At 39.4% G+C, this 23,127-nt stretch overlaps 2 protein-coding genes across 3 annotated transcripts in view; both read left to right on the forward strand.

Annotated features, from left to right (window-relative positions):
* Nucleotides 1-23,127, forward strand: part of ddhd1b (DDHD domain containing 1b) — a 336,751-nt gene that overhangs the window by 51,881 nt on the left and 261,743 nt on the right. For both annotated transcript variants that reach the window (XR_010531220.2, XM_065263706.1), the window contains exon 2: nucleotides 14,625-14,801. Coding sequence is in view for 1 of the 2 variants with exons in the window: in XM_065263706.1 (XP_065119778.1) it covers nucleotides 14,625-14,801 (177 nt within the window). In the remaining variant the exon portion in view is untranslated. The remainder of the gene's footprint in view (nucleotides 1-14,624; nucleotides 14,802-23,127) is intronic.
* LOC141279908 (uncharacterized) overlaps nucleotides 1-23,127 on the forward strand; it is a 192,843-nt gene that overhangs the window by 23,152 nt on the left and 146,564 nt on the right. The window lies entirely within an intron of this gene.

Consider the following 23,127-nt stretch of genomic DNA (forward strand, 5'->3'; position numbering starts at 1 on the left):
TATTAAGTTCTCCTTGGTCAAGCTGTGGTTTTTTAATCAGCGGTTTAATAACTGCTAGTTTGAAAGCTGTTGGAACGTATCCTATTTCTAGCGATGAGTTAAAGATGTTTAGAACCGGGGTTGACACTACAGGGAATACTTCTTTAAGTAGTTTTGTGGGAACGGGGTCTAATATACAGGACGATGATTTGGATGATGTGACTAGTTTAGAGAGCTCATCTATTGTAGTAGGTTTAAATGAATCAAGATGTTCGTATGGTAGTCTAGTGTTAAGTGAACTAATGGGTAGAGTGGTGGCTGCCTGGGTAGCTACGATGTTTTCCCTAATAGCCAAAATTTTGTTAGAAAAGAAGTTCATGAAGTCGTTACTATTGTGTTGAAGTTTACTATTGGTTTCTGTTTGTTCTTTGTTTCTAGTCAGTTTCGCAACTGTGCTAAAGAGGAAACGAGGGTTATTATGATTCTCATTTATAAGCTTGCTAAGATATGTAGATCTGGCGGTTTTAATAGCCTGTCTGTAGTGTTTAACACTCTGTTTCCATGCTGCGCGCCATACTTCTAACTTTGTGCTTCTATAATTTCTTTCCATTTTTCTAGCTGCCTTTTTAAGGGCTGCTGTGTGATGGTCATACCATGGAGCTGGCGGTTTTTCTTTGAATCTCTTTTTTCGAATGGGAGCAACGGCATCCAATGTGTTAGAACAGACATTGTTTATGTTTTTATAAAATTTAGAGTAAACATATTTAGAGTTATCAATTCTGCAGCTTGTGCTGAGTTGTAATTTAGAGCAAAGGCTTCAATAACCTCACCAGTATCCGACACCACAGCATAACCACACAGGTAGACACTGTCCGATGGCTTTGCATATGAGCCATCCATATAGATCTGACCCCCCCACTAGGGGCGAGTCCATTAAATCGGCCCTAGAAGAACAGGAAGTGGTCAATTCAAAATGCAGTTATGTTTTAGATCGTGCTCAGTCATGTCTACCAGTCCCAAAACTCCCAGCAAAAGTGGAATTAATGTTAAAAGTGGGCTGGATCGTTACATTTTTGGTTGCCAACAGTGTCTCATACCCAGATCGCCTCTGTGCCGTCCTGTGTTGTGTAAAAATGTACCTACTTGATATAATGTGTAGAGTCATTGACTGTGACAGCCTCGTTCTCTCAGCCACCTGTACAAACAGAACATCTGCAGCCACTGCATAAAGACATTTCAGGCATACCTGTAACTACATTATCTAGTTTTCTAAACAGATATGCCACTGGCCTATAAGTGCAACCTTGTTGTTGCCAAAGGATACCCAGAGCCACACCCTTCGCCTCTCTCGCATGCAGGTAAAAAGTCTTTGCATAGTTCGATGGCCCAGAGCTGGGGCCGTAGTAATGGCGTGTTTCAGTGCCATGAAATGAGTCTCTGCTTTATCAGTCCAGCATATCAGTGATGCAGGCGAATCCTTGTGATCAATCATACTCCGCAAATGTCTGTCATGGGCAGCACACTCAGGTTTCCATGAGCGACAAAAGTTTATGAACCCCAGAAAACTTTGGAGCTGTTACACAGTTCATGGGAATTTCATCTTCCGGATCAGTTCAATCTGATCTGTGGAGGTTTTTTTTCCGAAGACCTGGCATTATGACGTGACCCAGGTACGAGAACTTTTGCTTGACCCACTGGAGCTTTTCTTTTGATGCTTTGAAACCAGCGTTCCCCAGAATATTGCAGACGATAATGGAGGCTTTCTCACAGTTCTTTTCAGTCAGAGCAGAGACCATGATGTCATCAGCATACTGCAGAATGCAAACTGAAGACAGCAAGTCAATCTTTTTTTTCAATGTCTTTTTCACCGCAGCGGAGAGGACGGATGGTGATTCAGCATACCCTTCTTAGTATTTGCGCCCCCTATCCTATAAGGCCAGCAGTGGCTGTGCGTCTGGATGCACTGGAACAGAGAGACAAAAGCAGCACACAAATAAATGACAGAAATACTTATGTGTGCATGGTATAAAATTTATGACAGTTGGCACATCTGGAACAATTGGAGACAGAGGAATTATCAGTTTATTGATTGCTCTTAATTCTTGTGTAAGACATCATGTCTTTCCATCAGCATTCACCACTGGGTTAATCGGTGTGTTGTGTGACGTGTAGATATGAAGACACCTTGGTAAACAAAATTGTAAATAATAGGTTTAATGCCATCTTCCTTTTCTCTTGACAAAGGATATTGTGTAATGTACACAGGTTTTAAGTTTACCTTTGTATGGTTTCATATCAATGAAACCTGTATCTCTGTTTGACTGAGACCATAGGCATGAGTTAATCAAAGTGTCTACATTCTGTGGTATGCGGGCGGTTACTGGGTCTTGGTCGGCCTTCTCACTTCCTCCCCCCATAGGCAGAGGATCAATGTATGTCTGTAAACATGACATAAAAGAGAAAACAACATGTGAATCATTAAATTTGATGTTCCATATTTAAGTTATGCATTATGTCTCGCCCGAGCAAATTAAGACAACCATCTGGTATGATGTGAAATTTGTGAAAAAATGGCTTGACACCTGGAGCTTACCTCCAGAGGTGGTGTAATGGGACAGAACATTTCAGTTTCTGGACTACCCAAAGAGCAAATTTATCAGTAGTTGGTCCCTCATATTCAGATGAAGACATTAATAATACTTCAGTATCCAAGAGAAATATATGCATTTTACCATTAAATTTAAGTTAAGTTAACTTTCATTATCATTATCAAATATCAAATAAATGTGGACTTCTTCATTGTGTTTTGTTATGCCAGTTTGTCTGGAAATTACTGTCAGATAGTTTCTGATGCACTTGCTGTGGCTGTTGCATTGACTGTCTATGTGATGGCGCCCTTGGATTAAAATTGCGCCCCCCTTGGAACGACAGTCACATTGCATGTGGCCCCTTTGTCCGCATACTAACACAGTATATCAAATCTCAGTTTCCTTTCCGGTGCTTGAGCAAGCTGTTTCCCGTTTGATGAGACTTGCCCTGAAAACATAGCATGTTCAGTTTAAACAGAAAAAGTCGCCGGATGCATCAGACTCACAAATCCGTCTGCTCACATTTATATCCAACAGATTAGTGGTTGTAACCTTATGATTTACTCTTGCCTAAGATTCATGTTTTTCAACATATTTTTTTAACAGCGCACTCAGACTTTGTCAATCGGTAGTCTAGAATAAACTCATACTGCTTTCCAACGTGTGCAAAATTTAGAGGCAGTTTCATTTGGTTTTATCTTTCTGTTTAATGCAAACGATAAGTACTGGCAAATGCCAAACCGTTTATTTAGAAAAACGGGCATCTGATCAAAAGCATATCCTGATATTCATGATCTTCCCATGTGCATGGATAACGAGAGGCTGCAGTCCCCTGCTTCCAGTCACATGGTTTTCTCAAATCAGACGACGGCACATATCAATTATGTATTTATTTTATTTTGATTTTTGATTTTAATACATCGCTCTCCAATGTTTTCAACAAAATAGCACAAATCTGCCCCTGTGACGTGTGCATACCTCTTGTGAGATTTGTAAAGCGTTCACGTATTTTACAGTGATTTGTGGCAACGGTAAACTTAGGCTTGTAGCCTACTATTCGACATAAAATATGGCGGCGCATCTTGTGTTGGTTTTTTTTTTGATGTAAAGTTATTAAATTACTAACCGCTAACTTACTGACGTACAGTTCAACATAAAAACCTCTATTATTTGTATACATAAAATCATCAGGCTTCTGCCTGGCCGTGGAAGAATCCTCCATCTTCAACACAATGTAAACAAATAATAGCAGCAACAATAATAGACAAACAGCAATAAGCACAAAGCAATAGACAGACACCCGGGTTTTCTGTGCTACTCCGCTCAGCCTCAATGTCGTGTTTGTACCGTTTGTATAGTATACTTTTTCAATCATTCCTTTATCGATCCTTTAAATTTAGTCATTCAATTAGCAATTTATTTATTATATGTTTTTTTATTATTTATTATTATTTTATTATTTTTATTTTCAAAATTGCACTTTCAATTTTCAACAAATTGTAGTTTGTTTGTTCACGCGCTCGATCAATATTTAAATAATATTCCCAAAATATCATCCTTGCCCGACCACAATTAAACAAAGGATATTTTCCAAACAGCAAATGTAAAATCATTAATCACTGGGGAAAACTTTAACTGAACAGGCCAGAAAACAAACAGTGTGTTCTACAATGGAAAAACCAGACACATAGCATTTCTATAATATGCATTGTATATATTTAACCTTAAAGACAGGATGAGCCTGTCATCAAAATATATGATTAGAGAAAATGCCACCCTGAAAAGGATTATCAAAACCATGTGAACATATAATGTGAATTAAACAGGATATATAGATATATATTTGGTTTGCTTACAAGTTAACTAGTGGGTGTGGGAAAGATACATCTTTTAGATTCTTACAGTTTGTCAGTGTGTTTTCTGGTGTTAGGAAGTGTTTTTCTGCGCAATTCGGCACTAACTCAAAACGTGCGTACATGTACACCACCTCCTGAGCTGGCGTAGGATTTGAGCGTGCCGTACGCCAACGTCCATATTGATAAATCTCAAAGTCACCGTGGTTTTGTGCGTACGCCAGGTGTGTTTTGTGCGTACGCCAGCTCAGGAGGTGGTGTACATGTACGCACGTTTTGAGTTAGTGCCGAAATGCGCATAAAAACACTTCCTAACACCAGAAAACGCACTGACAAACTAAAAGATATGATATATTGTGATCCACTGTAAAAAAAAAAACATGGTAATTATAAACTTCAGTGTTTTTGTGCAACATGGACTTTAATGTTTAATTTGTGTGACTTTACCATAGCATTTGACTTGTAGGCATATTACTTCAGTTGCGAGCCTGTGCGCTTTACCTGACGTTTCAGGGCAGAGCATGTGAGCGGAGCATAGCAGGAGAGCGTTGAACGTTGCGGTAATACCATCAGAGCGAGCGCCTTACCGAAAATTCCGCTTCGCTCGCTCAATACGCTCAGCACCGCTCGCTCAACTCAGAACGCCCTCCGGTAATTTGCTAGTTCGAGAATCTGTGAAAACGTCTAGCAATAAGTTATGTAATTCAAGCCTTAGGCTATACATAAATGTAAAGTAAAAATAAAAGTTAATTGAGCAGGGAGAAGAAATTGAAAGGGAGTGCGGAGAGACTCTAGAGTTAGCAAATATATATATTCATACTGGAATCTGAAGCCACATTGCCAGAAAGCACAAGGATGTGCTATGGTAATGCATCAAAAGGTAAGCTAGTTAGTTATACCATTCGATGATAAATAAAGACATGAATAGGTAAGGTAAGATGTGTTGAATGAAGCCGTGAATCCGATCATGAGGACATGCGGACAAAATCATGGCCACGAATTATTTTTTATGCTACATAATGGACACAAATTAACAATTCTTTTTCTTATTTAGTCCAAAGTATGGCCATCAATTTAGAATTCGTTCCTAATGTTCAACGGTTTATTCCTTGAAACGAATTATTATAATATTTCGTAATTACTATAACAATTATTATTACTTCAAATTATGAATTAGCCTTTTTCAAAACATGTCGATGTCGTGGAAACGAATTATTAATTTGAATTATATCCGGAGCTCCATATCAAACTGCATCTAACATATAGCTAATGTAAATATAGAACAACACACTAGAAAAGTCACCATTTTAAAATGTTATTTTAAAAAACTTAACCGAACCATTAAGCAGACATAATTAACAGTAAATAATAATAATCGACATTCTTCTTCTAAATAACAGCGTCATTAACAATAAAAATCATAATAATAAGAATAAGAATATTACAAATTGTCATGCAATTATTAATGTGTCTTTAATCCCACTCTTTAAACTCCCAAATATAACAATTTTGTTTCTTTCCACTCTCCTGGTTTCTCTTCTTTGCCGTATTCCGTGTGTCCATGGCGTAAAATGAGGGCGTGGGGGAGGCGGAGACTTGAATTTATATGGGGGTGTTATTCTAATGACGATCGTTTTCAGCCGCGGCATTTATGAAGGGCAGGTATTGCGTACACCCGAATTTCAGAGGTACACACAGTTTCATAAATCAGGCGGCGAGAGAAGTGTACACATAATTTTACGCCAACATATACGCCCGTTTCTACGCAAGAATGATAAATGAGGGCCAATGTGTGGGAAACACTGTGACAAGAGTGTGCAGGCATCAGATTGAATACGATGCAGCGCCATCTATGGGAATACTGAGATAAACTCATTTCAGGACAATAGTAACACGGCATTACATAAAAATGTATGAATCGATTTTTGGAATTCTATTAATCGTGAATCGATTTTTTTTGCACACCCCTATACCCAATAGTACATCTAACACTAGATTACCATACGAACATCATGAGTCATTTAAACCTACTACAATAGGAGAGCTCTCTAAATTGGTAATGTCATCCAAATAATCGTCCTGTATATTAGACCCCGTTCCCACAAAATTACTTGGAGGTATTTCATGTAGTGTCAGACACAGTACTAAATATCTTTAACTCATCTCTAGAATTAGGATACGTTCCAACAGCTTTCAAACTAGCAGTTATTAGACCGCTCATTAAAAAACCAAACCTTGACCAGGGAGACCTTAATAACTTTAGACCAATCTCAAATCTACCTTTTCTTTCTAAAATATTAGAAAAAGTAGTGGCAAGCCAGTTACGCACATTCATAGCGAATAATAATACATATGAAAAGTTCCAATCAGGATTCAGGCCCCAGCATAGCACAGAGACAGCACTGCTTAGAGTTCCAAATGGCCTCCTTTTAACATGTGAGGTCATTCAACATCTCAATCCTTATATTACTAGACCTTAGGGCAGCCTTTGAAACAATAGATCACAGAATCTTACTCGATAGACTAGAAAACTATGTTGGCATCAGTGGTCAGGCGTTAGCCTGGTTTAGATCGTATCTAACCAATCGATATCACTTTGTTAATGTAAATGAGGAAGAGTCCTATCACTCTCCTGTTAAATACGGCTTACCTCAGGGATCAGTTTTAGGCCCTATCCTATTCTTGTTATATATGTTACCTCTAGGAGACATTATCAGGAAAAATAACATAAGTTTTCACTGCTACGCGGATGATACCCAGCTTTACATCTCGTCACATCCTAGCGAAACCCACCAGTTTGCTAAGATAACAGACTGCATTAGTGATATTAAGGACTGGATGGCACATAACTTTCTTATGCTAAACTCCAATAAGACTGAGATACTTATTATTGAACCAAATCGCTCCAAACATAATATGTCAGATTACAAGTTGCCCATAGATGGCTGCACGGTGGTGCCATCTTCCACGGTTAAGAATTTAGGCGTAATGTTTTGACAGCAATCTATCTTTCGATAGTCATATCTCCAACGTCTGCCGCACAGCATTCTTCCATCTTAGAAATATCTCAAAAATACGCCATATGCTGTCTGCATCAGATGCAGAAAAGCTTATCCATGCTTTTATGACCTCTAGAATAGACTATTGTAACTCGTTACTCGGGGAATGTCACGCAAATCAGGTAAACAAGCTACTGCTGGTTCAAAACGCCGCCACAAGAAATATATATTTATTTTTCCCATGGGTTTTTCCTAGGGGGGTTTTCGTCCCCGGGAGAGTCAGCCAACTTTGGCTTAATTTAACACTTTACTGTATACCGTAATTCCTCAAATAAAGACCGGGGCCTTTATTTACCTAAACTGCCGAAGGTAACAGGCTTTTATTTAAAGCAGTCTTTTATTAGAGACAGGCCTTTATTTCAAATTCCATCTGTTTGATAAATAATTGTTTTAAATTAGGCGTTAAATTAAAAGCGATAGCGTAGGTGGATAGAGATCATTCATTTTTTAACAGTATATTTGTGAATACGCTCACACTGCGCGTAAGCTAAGCTTTGTTTATACTCGCGCTTTGGTCCACAACGCAAGCATCCACGGATCGCGCGCGCGTCTCACCAAACGGACGAGGCGTTTATAGTTGACGCGCTAAGCTCTCACTCATTTTCCCCCGGCCTTAATTTGAGATCGGCCTTTATTTGTCCGTGATGACCACGCCCCTGGCCACTATCAGAGGCCCGGCGTTTATTTGAATAACAGCTTTTATTTGAGGAATTACGGTACGTTACATTATTACTATGCTCGCTTGTACGGTTTATCCTTAGCTGCAATATTCTACTTCTTATATTATCTATTGATTTTCTGTGTTCTCCCCTACATCTACTCATGTAAAGCTGCTTTAGAAACAATTAACAATTGTGAAAAGCGCTATATAAATAAAATTGAATTGAATTAAATTGAACATATGTGCGTGCTTATGCAGTGCTCTAAAGCAGCGGAACCTGCAGCTGCGAGCCTCTTAAACAGGTACCTCATTAGTTCCAAAATAAATAAATAAAAAATCATGTTTAACATTAAATTAAACAAAAATATAATACTTAGATCTAAAAGGTTTTGTGAAAATGTAACTTAAAATTATCCAAGCCAGAAGAAAGAGCAAGATATTAGCCTTCCTAACATTAGGCTAACTTAACAAATTAGGCTACTTAAAGCCTTATGAAAAATAACTAACTTTAGTAACTTGCATAAAACGTCTGCACCAGTCTACTGATTTTTTTTGAGAAATATAAGCATGTCAACATGATTTGGGGGCAGACGCGACCACAACCCATGGTGACCGTCAGTCCAGTGCCGAAAACACCCGCTCCGAGGGGACTGACCGGGATGCACAAGTACCTCCACGCTAACTTGGCTTATTCCACATATGGAGTATGTGTGAAACAGCGTGCGTTTGTGAGCCCCATTCACCATTGTTTAATTATACTAACATAGTCTTTTAGTTTTTATTTGTATTAAAACAACAGTAGCCACAAATTTACTATGGTCTCCAAGCCCACAATATACCATAACCATGGTATTTGTAGCAAAACTACGCAAAATACAAATCGTATTCAATCTGCAAAAAAACAAAAACATTTTCACAATGATAAAATCTTGGCTAATTTTCCTAAGGGAGTAATTACAAAATTATATCTGTTTGAAAGACGGGGATGCGCATCTGTCAATCTATTACATAACAGAGCGAGGCCAGAGACAAATGTGCTCATAAACGGGAGTAATATGTGTGCATCTTTGAATAACTGTAAGAAAATTTCCTTAAAATGTATTTTTTGTCATATAAGGTTTTGAGAGATGGCCTAATAATGTTTTTTCCACTTTTATTGCTTATTTAGACTTATTGTGCGGTTAACGGCGTGTTTAACATTAACATTAACATAAGCATTTACCTTCATATGAGACGTGCGGTTATATGAATACTTTCGTCTAATATTCAAATCGTATGCGGAATAATGTGTGCATCTTTGAATAACTGTAAGAATACAGTTTCTTATTTTTGTCATTAAGTTTTGAGAAATAATAATATTGTGAGGGTTTATTTCCATATCAGAGTCGTATAATAATAGAGTTACGACACTCACATAGACGTCCGTTGTAAGAATGGAATGCGGAAGTAACAGCGTTTCATGTAGTGACCGGTAGTGACGCATAGTTCCAAACGCAGCACTGAAGCCCATTCATTTCAATGGCACCTGCTGGTAAATAGATGAAATTACCGTTTCTCTTTACATTTTCGGACATTTCATTAATATAGTCAACAGTGATATTTTATGAACTCTGCTGTAGGTAATGATTATCGTTAATAATAACTAGTCAAATTTTTATATTTTAATGAGGTGTGTATAATGTGTGAATAATATAGATTTAATGGTTTAATATTTTATTACTAGTGGCCATCTACTTTATACTTATCTTTTTTATATATTACGAGTAACACTAGGGGGCAACAGCGACAAGCTAAATGCCTTATAAGAAAGTCACACTGCTTCACAATGCTGCTATGTGTTTCATTGTGTTTGGTAAGTAATACGAGTGATGTATCCTCGAAAATCATGTATGATTATATTAACATTTAATGTGAATTTAAAATATGAATTTAGTGTGTTTCTGTTATGCTTCACTGTTACAAATAACCACGTTGACGATCTTTTTTGTGATTTTAATATAGTAAAAGTGGAGGAATTATGTTTTTAGCAGATTGATAGCCATTTATATAGCCATATTTTGCTACAAAAATAAAAGATAAACTGTGTTGCTGTAGTTGGTATAGATAACCACAGTTTTATTTGGGTCACAATTAACTGTTTATCTTTATTAACTGATTTACTGTATTTCCATCACTCCCTAGTAAAAAAAAACGTTATAAACACAGTAAGTATAGTGATCAATTCCCATTACAAGCTAATATTTACCTAAAATAGCTGAAAACCTATGCAAACAGATTGACAGCCCTGCTTGGTTTGGAACTGTAGAACGTTACATGAATCACTTGACCGCGCGGCGGCGAGTTATTATACGACTCTGTTCCATACACTCTCAGAAAAGAAAAGACATAATTGTACCTTTAGGGTTACAATGGCTTGTCACTGGGGCTGTACCCTCAAGGGTACAGTTTTTGTACCCTTGGCAGAGGGTACAAATTTGTACCCTTGTGATTTGTACCTTAAGAGACCAGTTTTGTACCTCTGGTGACAATTTTGTACCTTTATTTAACAGTACAAATATGGACCCTTCAAAAAGGGTACAAAATTGGCTTTGAAAGGGTACACTCATCGATTATGGTTTTAAAACTTATACATATATCTCAATCTAAGTACTGTAAACTTTAAATTATAAGTGCATATAACTCAATATATTTGTGTTGGTGTAGCCAATCGTTTAGAGTAAAGGTACATTTTAAACATTAGTATAAAAAATGATAACAGAAAAGATAAAATACACAGTTTATTGAACAATCATTTATTTTACAAAAGGTTTAGATATAAAACAGAAGTGTGCTGTTCAGTCCAAATTCACAACATTAAAAACTAATATTACATTTACACTTTACTTATGAAATATATCAAGTATTCCTTTATGACTTTAACAGACTGTCCAAACAGGAATATTTTAAAACAAAATCAGTGTGCTGTTCCTTAAACCAAACGACATTTAAACATTTTTAACAGGGCCACATCTGTCCTTGCCAAGCAGTGAGAAAACACACAAATATAAATTTTTTCCCTGATAAAACTGTGGTGTACTCACAGCATAATGAGTAAATGAATAGGTCCATATGGAGTAACATTTCTTTAGTTTTTCTGGTGTTAATGATGGGTGGTAGAGGATAGTCAGTCAGCCTCCTTAATGGTAAAGATCGAAAACTGCTCTGGGCACGTTCATACTTATCTGTGAGAAAACACAAAAATATGAATACATTTTCCACTGACAGAACTGTGGTATACTCACAACATAAATAAATGTGGTACCTTTAAAGTTTCTGCGTGTGAATGATGGTTGGTCGAAAACAGGCAGCCACCCTCAATGGTAAAGATCCAAACTAGTGCGGGAAAAGTTTGTGCTAAACTGTGAGAAAACACACACAAATATTAATTAATTTTTCACTTAACAGAACTGTGGTGTACTCAAACAACATAATAAATGAATGAATGAATGTGGTAATGTTACCTTTAAAAGGTCTTGAATGACTGTTTGGTTGAGAGCAGACAGACAGACAGACAGACAGACAGACAGACAGTCAGTTAACGTTAGTCCTTACTGAGAGAGAAACACATAAATATGAATTATTTTTCACTTACAGAACAGTGGTGTACTCAAACAACATAATAAATGTGGTAACGTTACCTTGTTACCTCTGTGTAACTGACTGTTTGGTGGCGAGTAGACAGACAGTCAGTCAGTCAATCTCCCCCCTGACTGAGAGATTCAAACTTGCGCAGGAAACGTTTGTGCTAAACTGTGAGAAAACACACATAAATATGAATTATTTTTCCACTTACAGAACTGTGCTGTACTCAAACAACATAATAAATAAATTAATAAATGTGTTAACGTTACCTTAAAAAGGTTTCAGGGTTAATTACTGTTTGGTGGCAAGTAGACCGTCTGTCAGTCAATCTCCCCCCTGACTGAGAGAGATTCAAACTTCCACGGGAAACATTTGTGCTAAACTGTGAGAAAACACACATAAATATAAATTAATTTTCCACTTACAGAACTGTGGTGTTCTCAAACAATATAATAAATTAATTAATAAATGTGGTAACGTTACCTGTAAAAGGTTTCTTGGTAAGACTGTTTGGTGGCCTGTAACGTTATACAGTCTGTCAGTTAATCTCCCCCTGACTGACTGAGAGAGATTCAAACTAAACTGTGAGAAAACACACATAAATATGAATTATTTCTCCACTTACAGAACTGTGGTGTACTCAAACAACATAATAAATACATTAATAAATGTGGTAACTTTACCTTAAAAAGGTTTCTGTATAACTGACTGTTTGGTCGCGTGTAGACAGTCAGTCAGTTAATCTCCCCCTGACTGACTGACAGAGAGATTCAAACTTGCGCGGAAACGTTTGCCCTAAACTGTGAGAAAACACATAAATATGAATACTTTTTCCACTTACAGAACTGTGGTGTACTTAGACTCATTTTTATGAGCAGGTTAATGTGCATTGAGGCAATAGTGCTGTGTCAATGTCGCGTTGTCACGTCGTATACAACTTTACACAAATAACCGTAACCGAATCAGTATTACAATGAAGAGCCACGACAAACAACACATTTTTAAAGTTTAAAAATGTTTTAAAGATGATGAATGAGTTTCCAGTGCTTACCTGTTAATGTTCTTCTGTATGTGTCTGTGTCGTCCTCCTGCGCTGCTCTGTGAAACTGACTCCGACCGTGAGATGTGGGGGGATGGGCGCGTGTCAAAATAAAAGCGCGGGGTTTTTTCGGTGTGTGTGAGGGATTCAGTTTTTCAGTATTTATTCAGTTTAAATAATGGTTAATCAATTGCAGTTTTTGAGTTCATATCACAGTTTTTATTAAGTGAAATTAACTTTTTTTTCATTAAAATTTAAAATTAAACACACTGTCAATGAACAGAAGAAAACTAATACTACTTCAATACCCATGTGTCCAACTAAAGGAAACAAAAATTGACACAATAGTTATTTACGTTACTGAACAGATTTACAGCAGTTGTCTAGAACAACAAATAAAAAAAAATGGCAAGAGGCTGTCTCTTAACATTGTACCTTATCCTTTAAAAGAAATGGTACAAATATGTACCTTTTAATGCTTGGGAACAAATATGTACCTTTTTGACCCTCAAAAAGGTACATACATGTACCTTGAGGTCCAATAATGAGCCCTATGGGGTACTTTTGTGTTGATTGTACCTTGGGGGACAGAAATGGACCCCTACTGTACCCCTATTTCTGACAGTGTATGAGACGCTATTGCTGTTGAATACTCGTCTTTAATATGGAAATCATATACATAGTAGGAAATATATAATGTGGAAGGGTAGACTTGCAAAGTTACTCTTTGCTTATTTTATTTACAATATATGTGGAGATAAATAAAACATTGCAAAACTGCTGATTTGATCCATTCAGTTCCTGACCACCAGGTTAGAGATTTTAAACATCCTTAATCCACACTTACTAGTCTGTCAAATAATATCTAATGTATATTGTGTTTAAAAAAAAATGATGCTTTGTTATATTGTTTATGCGGAAAAGTGTCCGCAGAAAGTGTCAATCACATTAACGTTTTATATGCAGAATAAGCGGTCAGCAGCGCACTGCAACGGGTGCTTGACGGATCCATCCGCACACATACGCAAAGAACAGGAGTTAGATAAAAAAAATGCATTCGATTAATCAATAACAAATTAACGTGATTGACGAAATTCTTAACGATCAATTATCGATCGTCGATTAAACATGCCCGTCCCTAGTCTGTTCTTTCATTTGGAATATTGTATGTTTATATATTTAAAGAACATTTTCTGGAAGGCATTAAACTTTTGTGAAAATCATGAAAAACGCTGGCGCTGGCTGGCAACTTTTTTTTTTTTTAAATGCTCGCTGCGAAAGAGTTAGTAGCAAGATTTATGTGTGTTTAAATGACTTGACGATGTGAATGGGGAGGAGATATATGCGTGCATCTGGTTTAGTTGATAAAACACTTCCGCATAGGATGCCCTTGTGTATCCTCACTCATGACTCCTCAGAAAGCCTCCTAAGTCCTCGTTCCCCCCAGTGAAATTACAGAATTGAGATGTCCTACGAGATGGCGGAGCTCAATCGGTTTCCTGGCCGTAGGATGTAGGAGCGAGGTGACGAGGAAGCATATTGAGAAATTATGGTAAACAAAGACAGTGTTTGGCATCCGGAAGTGCCTCCGCAGCATAACGCACAGTGCGTAAACTTTATCTATCACTTATCGAACATTATCATTATCGTTTTATTTGGAAAATTTACATCGGTAAAATTATAGTTATCAAATTATTCCAGCACTACTCTCTATTGTTTGCAAAGGGTTATACAAGCTCTCAAATATTACTCTCACATACTCTCAACATCTTTGTTTAAACTGGTTAGGTGAAATGTTGCTTTATAGAGTGCATGCTTTTACAGAACAAGACCATATCCCAGTCATGAGAGGCCAGTGGTTCACGGATGGCACCTGGTTGCCTCTGGAGCAGGAGGACAGTGATCTTATCGAACTGGAACACCTGGCCCGTTTCCGAGGACAGCGGATGAAAGACACGTTTGACACAGAAGTGGTAACCACCACGGTGGACAGCAAGGATGGTAACACACATTTATGCATGTAACATATTTATACATTTGCCAAATGCTTTAATCCAATTAAAGTGACTTTAAGTGCATTTAATTTATGTGTGTGTGTTCCATAGGAACCCATACCCATAACTAGTGATGTGCGGATCGATCCTAAAATATCGATATTTCCGATCCTGCCTTTGTATCACTTGGCTTAAAATACCTGGTATCGGATCGACAAGAAAATAACTGGTATCGCCCATCACTACCCATAACCAAGCCCTAGAGCAGTGTTCTGGCGGTGTTCTTAACACCTAACCCTGGAGAGCAAGTGCCCTGCAGAGTTTAGCTCCAACCTTAATCAAACACACCTGAGCAAGCTAATCAATGTCTTTGTGATCACTAGAAAATCACAGGTAGGTGTGTTTGATCAAGGTTGGAGCTAAACTCTGCAGGGCACCGGCTCTCCAGGGTTGGATGTTAAAAACACTGCCCTAGGGAATTGTGTGGAATAGATTCTTCAGTGTTTCCCCTACCATTATATAAGGGGGGGTGGGCGCCCCGCCCTCCTAACGGCCGCCCTCCTAACGGCCGCCCTCCTAACGGCCGCCCTCCTAACGGCTCGATCCGCCCCCCTTGAAGGTCAAGTAAATTTGATTTGATTTTCTTTATAGCGCCAGAGAACAATTTGTTATTTTATTAAACAAACTATAACCCTCAAGTAATATGATATTTATCTTATTTCCACAATGGCATGTTTTTTCAGCATGTGAGTGCGCACATTTATATTTTACTGTTCGGCTTAATTTACTGCGCGTGCTCTCTGTCATGTTGTTTGCAGCGCGCGCCTCTCTCTCACATAACTGAAAAGGTGACGGTGTTTCAAAGTCCGTTCCTCCGTATACTTTCTTTGTTGCGTAAAAATTTTTTTTACGATCGACTGATCGAGTTTGTCATGACTTTCCCACACACACGCGCACATTCTCTCCATCTTTATATGCCTGCGCCGCGCACGTGTTTTGTAGTAACTCTGTGTAACAGTAACATTGTATGCTGTCATATTTCTGAATTTGCGAATGACGCGAATTGGGCGGGTTTCCCTTTAAACACGTCTTCGTGCAAGTTAAAAATCTAAGAGCAGCTTCAAGAACGCGCACGCAGGATCATTTGACATTGTAGAGATGTGTGTGTTTGTGTGTGTGTGTGTGTGAGAGAGAGAGAAAGAGAGAGAGAGGTAAGAATGGTGCCCACGTTGAGAAAACTTAATAGAAGACTAAAGTTTGTATGTCACTCCTCTAATTACAGTATGTTAACTGGATAACACTAAATATAACTCATTGTATAGTGTAATAAAATAATGTATTTTGATTACACAAATTAAACCTATAGTGATTGTTTTACTAGCTGCTGATCAGCATAGGGAATCTCTATGGCTAATTTCATGTTGACATGTTGCTGATACAGTACTCTGTGTTGTACCTTTTCTTGTTAATTGAGTTTTTTTGGGTAGCCTATCTTGTGCCTAGAATTATTCAAGGAGGTGGATTCTTTTAACTTCCTTCAAAGTTTGATCAATTATGCATAAAAATTGATAAAGGGTGTCAAACTCATAGACTTGCATCATTTACGCTCTTAAAATATTTTGGGTCAACCTCTGGCACAGATTTAAAGCTGAAACTTAATGAAATCCTATCAGAGGTCCAGAATGTCATTGAAACCAGTGGCTTTGCTGTCATCAGTATTAAACATGTTACCCCTTGAAGTACCCCTCAACAGAGAGCCCCCACATAACAAATCACAATTTAACCCCTATATATACATAACCAACCAACCCCATCACCCCCCCCCCCCCAAAGCTGTAAACCTAGGGGAAACACTGTTCATGATAAAATGCTGCTAGTATGCTACTACATTCTAATTGGTCACACAAAGCACTGTGCCCGGTTGCATGAGACTTTTTAAGTGAGGATTTCCCTGAGGGAGAAAAAATCCCCAAAGGAAGGGATTTCTTTGAAGAGTACTTATTTCGTGGCTAAAACAATTATTTATTTATTATGTTATTTTGTGTATTTGGTATAATCAAATGTGTTTGTGTGGTTTATGGTTTATTGGTTTCTTTACTACCTTATCAATACGAGCCTGAAAATACAATCTGATCCTGAAAATGCAGATGACCAAGTTGATTGATCAACTTTGCCAGTGTGGCTTGAGCAGGACATAACAGATCTGTAAGGTTAGGATTACTAAAACATTAAAACCATGTCTACATTTGTGATTGTATATGTGCAGACAACAAGTGCTTCATGGTTTAGTTAAATATGAAAACATAGACTGTTAGCAGGCTGTATATTTCAGAAGCAGGCATGATATGATAATGATGTTGTGTCCACGTCAACCATGATAAATGCTTGTTGTCTCCCCTCATCTTTAGCAATCCTAAGCATGTTATTTTCTACAAGGTATTTTTCGGATATCAGTTTAGCCACTATCCAGACCGATAAATAAATACAGACTGGAAGTTCACTTCAGTTGATGTCCGTAACTGCAACAACGCGCGTGCATCCGATGAAACCATCTATACTTACTGTAGTATTTTACGATAGTCTCTGGACGTTTCTCAATATGCTTTTTTGTCTGTTCTTGTGGACTTGTGAAACGGGTACTAAGGACTTTGTAGCAACGCATAGCAGAACTTAAGGGAATACTTAAGTATTTAAGGGTAAATACTTATTGACAGCCTTATGGTTCCTTAAAGGTATAGTCTATCTTTTTTCCATATTAAACAATGTTATTACCTTAACTAAGAAGCTCTATCAAAGCTCAACTACATAGCTCTATCATCTTAGAGCGTGCACGTAAGTGCTGTAAGTGGCCTTGAAGGGTACCGTCGCCCAACTCTCCATGGAGCTTTCTGCTCAAGCTCAGCAGCTTGTTGGACACCAACAACAACTAGCTCGTCACACTACTCTCACGGAGGAACTTGTCACCGCTCTCCAGGGTTTGAGAGGATTAGCCTCTGCGGCTAACGCGGCACCAGCCGCACCCCCACCACCGGCTACCCCCGCTGCTGTGTCGGCTGCTAACCCGCGGCTAGCTTTTCCCTCTCTGTACCCTAGCGATGCCAGCCGGATTGCATTTGTGTGCACGCTACTCACCGGAAGGGCCTGAGAGTGGGCCACCGCGGTTTGGAGGGACGACTGAACTGCGTTTCCTTCATTTAACCATTTCCTCGCCCAATTTCGCAGTGTCTTTGAGCATACCGCTGGAGGAGAGAGCGCTGAAGAGCGTTTATTGAACATCACACAAGGAATCAGGACTGCAGCAGATTATGCACTGGCCTTTCGTACCCTTGCGGCCCAGGCTGGTTGGGAGGAAAAGCCACTCAAACTGATCTATAGACGAGGATTAAACCGTGAGTTACAAACCGAGCTAGCCTGCCGTGATGAGGGGAGAACTCTGGTGGATTCACATCTCAATCTCAAAGCTGTATTCAGATTGATGTAAGCATTACAGTGCATGAGCATACATTTCATATGTTAGCACTCCTCGATTCGGGAGCTGCAGGAAATTTCATGTCTGAGAAGTTCGCCAGAATGAATGATATCCCGCTAATTTAATGTGCTTCTCATTTGGCAGTGCAGGCGATAGACGGCCGACCATTAGGAGAGGGAATGATTCATTTCATTACTGAGGACATCAGGTTGCAAGTAGGATCACAACACCAAGAATCGATTCAGTTTCACATTATAACCTCTCCTCATCACTCACTCATCCTGGGACTGCCATGGTTACAACTACACAACCCTGTTATCTCATGGAGGGACAACCAAATCATTCAGTGGGATGAGTCCTGTAATTTCCATTGCTGTCTTGCCAAAACACCTCTTCAAATTAATTCCACAGTTTCCAAACCTAAACCTTCTACTGTTCCCGGGTTACCTGATGTTTACCAGGATTTAGCGGAGGCCTTTAGTAAGGAGAAAGCATCAGTTCTACCACCCCATAGACCCAGCGATTGCAGCATTGAGCTCCTACCTAACTCTCGACCACCTGAAGGTCGTATTTTCCCTTTGTCTCAACCTGAATCTGAATTTATGAGAAAATACATTGAGGAGGAACTTGCAAAGGGGTTTATTCGTCAATCTGTATCACCAGCAACTTCAGGATTTTTCTTTGTCAAGAAGAAGGATGGAAGTCTGAGACCATGCATTGATTATCGAGCTCTCAACGAATCAACAGTAAAGTTCCGCTACCCTTTACCCCTCATACCATCTGCATTAGAACAACTCAGGAAGGCCAAATACTTTACTAAGCTGGACCTCCGAAACTGCCTATAACCTCATCCGCATTAAAGAGGGAGACGAGTGGAAGACGGCCTTCTCTTCACAATCTGGTCACTATGAATATTTGGTCATGCCCTTCGGCCTTTCTAACAGTCCGTCTGTCTTCCAGTCCTTCATCAACAACGTCTTGCGCAACATGCTGGATTGATGGGTAATAGTGTACATTGACGATATCCTCATCCACTCAGAAACCCTCGAGGAGCATATTCAACATGTACGAGCTGTGCTCAAACGTCTGATTCAGTACCAACTCTACGCCAAGATCGAGAAATGCGAGTTTCACCGCACATCCACATCTTTCCTGGGTTACATCATTTCAACAGAGGGAGTCGCCATGGACGATTCTAAGGTTCAAGCAGTGGTTAACTGGCCACAGCCCAAAACCATAAAGGAACTGCAACGTTTTCTGGGGTTGCAAACTTCTATTGATGCTTTATCCGAAATTTCAGCATTATGACAAAGAAAGCCCTTGTTCGTCTCTCTTGGTCACCAGCAGCCCTGAACGCCTTTCAACAGCTCAAAGAATGCTTCACTTCAGCACCTATTCTCATCACCCAGATCCATCATTGCCATTCATCATTGAAGTTGACGCTTCCAGTACAGGAATAGGGGCCATTCTGTCTCAACGACAAAGTAACGCTAACAAGATGTATCCCTGCGCTTACTTCTCTTGTAAACTCACTCCTGCCGAGCGTAACTACGATGTGGGGAATCGTGAGCTTCTAGCTATGAAGGCAGCATTCAAGGAGTGGCGACACTGGCTAGAGGGGGCACAACATCCATTCACTGTTCTAACTGACCATAAGAACCTTGAATATCTCCGTTCAGCTAAATGAATGAACAATCGGCAGGCAAGATGGGCCATGTTCTTCACCAGATTTCACTTTACAGTGACATATCTACATCAATATCTATATATCTATATATATCTCTCTATATATATATCTATATATCTATCTATATATATATATATATATATATATATATATATATATATATATCCCAAGGGATTTTCCCTCCTATAACTTTTTTTACTTCCCCGGCTAAAAAGTCTGGGTTTTTTTCTCCTAGGGGGTTTTTCAACCCGGGGAGGCAGCCTTCTTGGCCTTAACTTAGCACCCTCTTCTATACGTTATACTAGTAATACGCTCGCTTATAATGTTGATTTATAGACACAGCAGATTTAGCTGCTGTGCTATTGTGTATTATGTTGTGCTATCTGTCGATTTTCTGTGCTTTTCTTTGCTTCTATTAATGTAAATCTGCTTTGAAACAATTACCAGTTGTGAAAAGCGCTATATAAATAAAATTGAATTGAATTGAATATCGACCGGGATCAAAGCTCTCCCCCGCCTTTACAACGATCCTAACTCACCTTCAGTCAATGAAACCATCCTACCAGACACATTCATCCTTGCACCGATCCAGTGGGACATCATGACTGAGATCGAACAGGCTAACGCGCTCTCTCCCCCTCCCAATGATTGTCCTCAGCCAAAGACTTTTGTCCCCGAGCCTTCACGCCCCGCCCTACTAGAACATATCCATCACCCAGTGCGGGTCATCCTGGCATCACTAGTACTATTAACATCACCCAGAATAAGTTTTGGTGGCCCTCTATGTCGGCTGACATCACTAACTTCGTTAGGAACTGCACTGTTTGCAACACCACCAAGGCGTCTCACCAAGTACCAGCTGGTCTGTTACAACCACTTCCCATTCCTCAACGTCCGTGGTCTCATATAGCCATTGACTTTGTTACAGATTTACCTAAATCCAACAACAACACAGTTATTATCACAGTAATTGATAGAGTCTCCAAGGCATGCGGTCTCATTCCCCTACCTAAACTACCCACAGCATTTGAAACTGCCGAAACCCTGTGCAACTACTTATTCCAGCTCTATGGTCTGCCCGAGGACATCGTTTCCGACAGGGGTCCGCAATTCACTTTCAGAGTCTGGTCTGCCTTTTTCAAACAGCTCAACATCAACGTCAGTTTAACCTCCTGTTATCATCCACAAGCCAATGGCCAAACAGAACGGTTAAACCAAGAAATCACCCGCTTTCTACGCCCATACTGTCACCGGAATCAGGCCGACTGGAGTAGGTATCTCATGTGGCCAGAATATGCTCAAAATTCACTCATCAAACCCGCTGCTGGTATAACACCATTCAAATGCATACTGGGGTTCCAGCCATCAATCTTCCCATGGTCCAGTGACCTGCCTGCGGTAAACGAATGGTTTCAACGGAGTGAGGCAACCTGGGAGGAAGCACACCATCATCTGCAAAGGGCTATCAGGAGACAAAAGATTCAGGCAGATCGACATCGCAAAGCTCACCCTGAATATCAACCCGGGCAATGGTAGGGCTATCCACCCAAGACATCCGCCTTTGACTCCCCTGTAGAAAACTCAATCCCAGGTATGTCAGTCCTTTCAAAATAATTTGACAAATTAACCCTGTATCATTTCGATTGGCATTACCTTCCACTTACCGTATTTCCCCTACCTTTCATGTTTCCATGTTAAAACCCGCTGGTAGTCCAAGAGAGGAGCGAGAGGAGGCAGCCACGTCATTGGGTGGGGGCAGGATGCATACCAGGTCAACGAAATTCTCGATTCCAGATGCCGAGGAGCTAACCTTGAGTATTTGGTCTATTTGGAGGGGTACGGCCCAGAGGAACGCTCTTGGTTAAGGGCGAGGGACATCCTTGAACCTTCACTCACCGCCGAGTTCCATCAGAACCATCCAGACAAGCCGGCCCCTCGACCTTGTGGAAGACCTCGGCGTCAAACGCATCCTCGCTTCGGGAGCCCCTCGCGGGGTGGGGGGGTTTGACGTCTGTTGTGTATGAGGCGCCTGCTCTGCCTCCCGATCGCCACCAAAGGGAGCCATCTCCTGACTATTAGTCTCATTCGGACTGCATTTCCCATAAGCCTACATACCGGGACTGATTGCTCTGCCACCTGTTGCTCATCTCAGACTGCCTATCAATGTTCCCTCTAATTTTTTTCAGCACTGAGCAAATTCTTTTTTTTCTGAGCGCACATTTAAGTAATGTGAGCAATTCGCAACCACACGACCTGCCGAAAATGACCACCAGTCTGCGTTTGCCATAGGAGATTCAAAGAGATGACAGCAAATGCATCAATGTTTACAAGGTTGATATTTATTCAATATCCTTTATAATGGTTGGACTTTGGGAACATTTTAATGATGGTGTTTTACCAGTCAGTTTAGTTAAACTTAACTGTTTAACTAAAATGTTTAAACAGTTTAACTTAAAGGATCTTTGGTTGATAAGGTTTCAATGAGGTTTAGAGAGGTTATTATGACTGGTTCACTGGTTATTATGACTGATAAAGATATATAAAAAATATAAAAAGTATCCAAGATGTTTAGTCATTTTTCAGTAGGTACAACATTTAAGTGGAACTTAAATGTACTGCTAATGCAGTGCTTAACCCCCAGGGGTCCAAAAACGCGGGGACGCGTTTTGACGTGTTTTCTCCTTATCATAGCAGAATCAACTTAAAATACTCCATCATTTGAAACTCTGAAGGGTCCTCTTTAATTAGTGTACATTCACAATAACAAGAGATCTTTGTGTTTTTGTCAAATAAAGAAAATAAACAGGGTGCGCATTCAGACATTTCTATCTCTGCCAGCTGTCTCTCAAATCACGTTACAAAAATCAGTTGAAACTCCGCGAATACTCGTCACACAAACATGATACACATATCCAAAGAAAGCCTGAAATGTCTACTTTTAAACAAGCTAATTATAATCAAAAACAAATATTTCCTGTTTATATAATCTGCATTGAAGTAAAGAGAGTACATTTTCCCTGCTGAGCTCATTATCTCTAATGCGGTCACGCCCACAGGCTGTTGACATGGTAATGAAGAGACCAGCAGTTCCAACAATAATAAACAAAGCGTAAAGTTTTATCAGATTTAAAGTCTTTACCGCATGTTTGGATTATAAACTTTATACACACACGTGAG

The sequence above is a fragment of the Paramisgurnus dabryanus genome, chromosome 12, assembly GCF_030506205.2.
Source record: "Paramisgurnus dabryanus chromosome 12, PD_genome_1.1, whole genome shotgun sequence".
NCBI lineage: Eukaryota > Metazoa > Chordata > Actinopteri > Cypriniformes > Cobitidae > Paramisgurnus > Paramisgurnus dabryanus.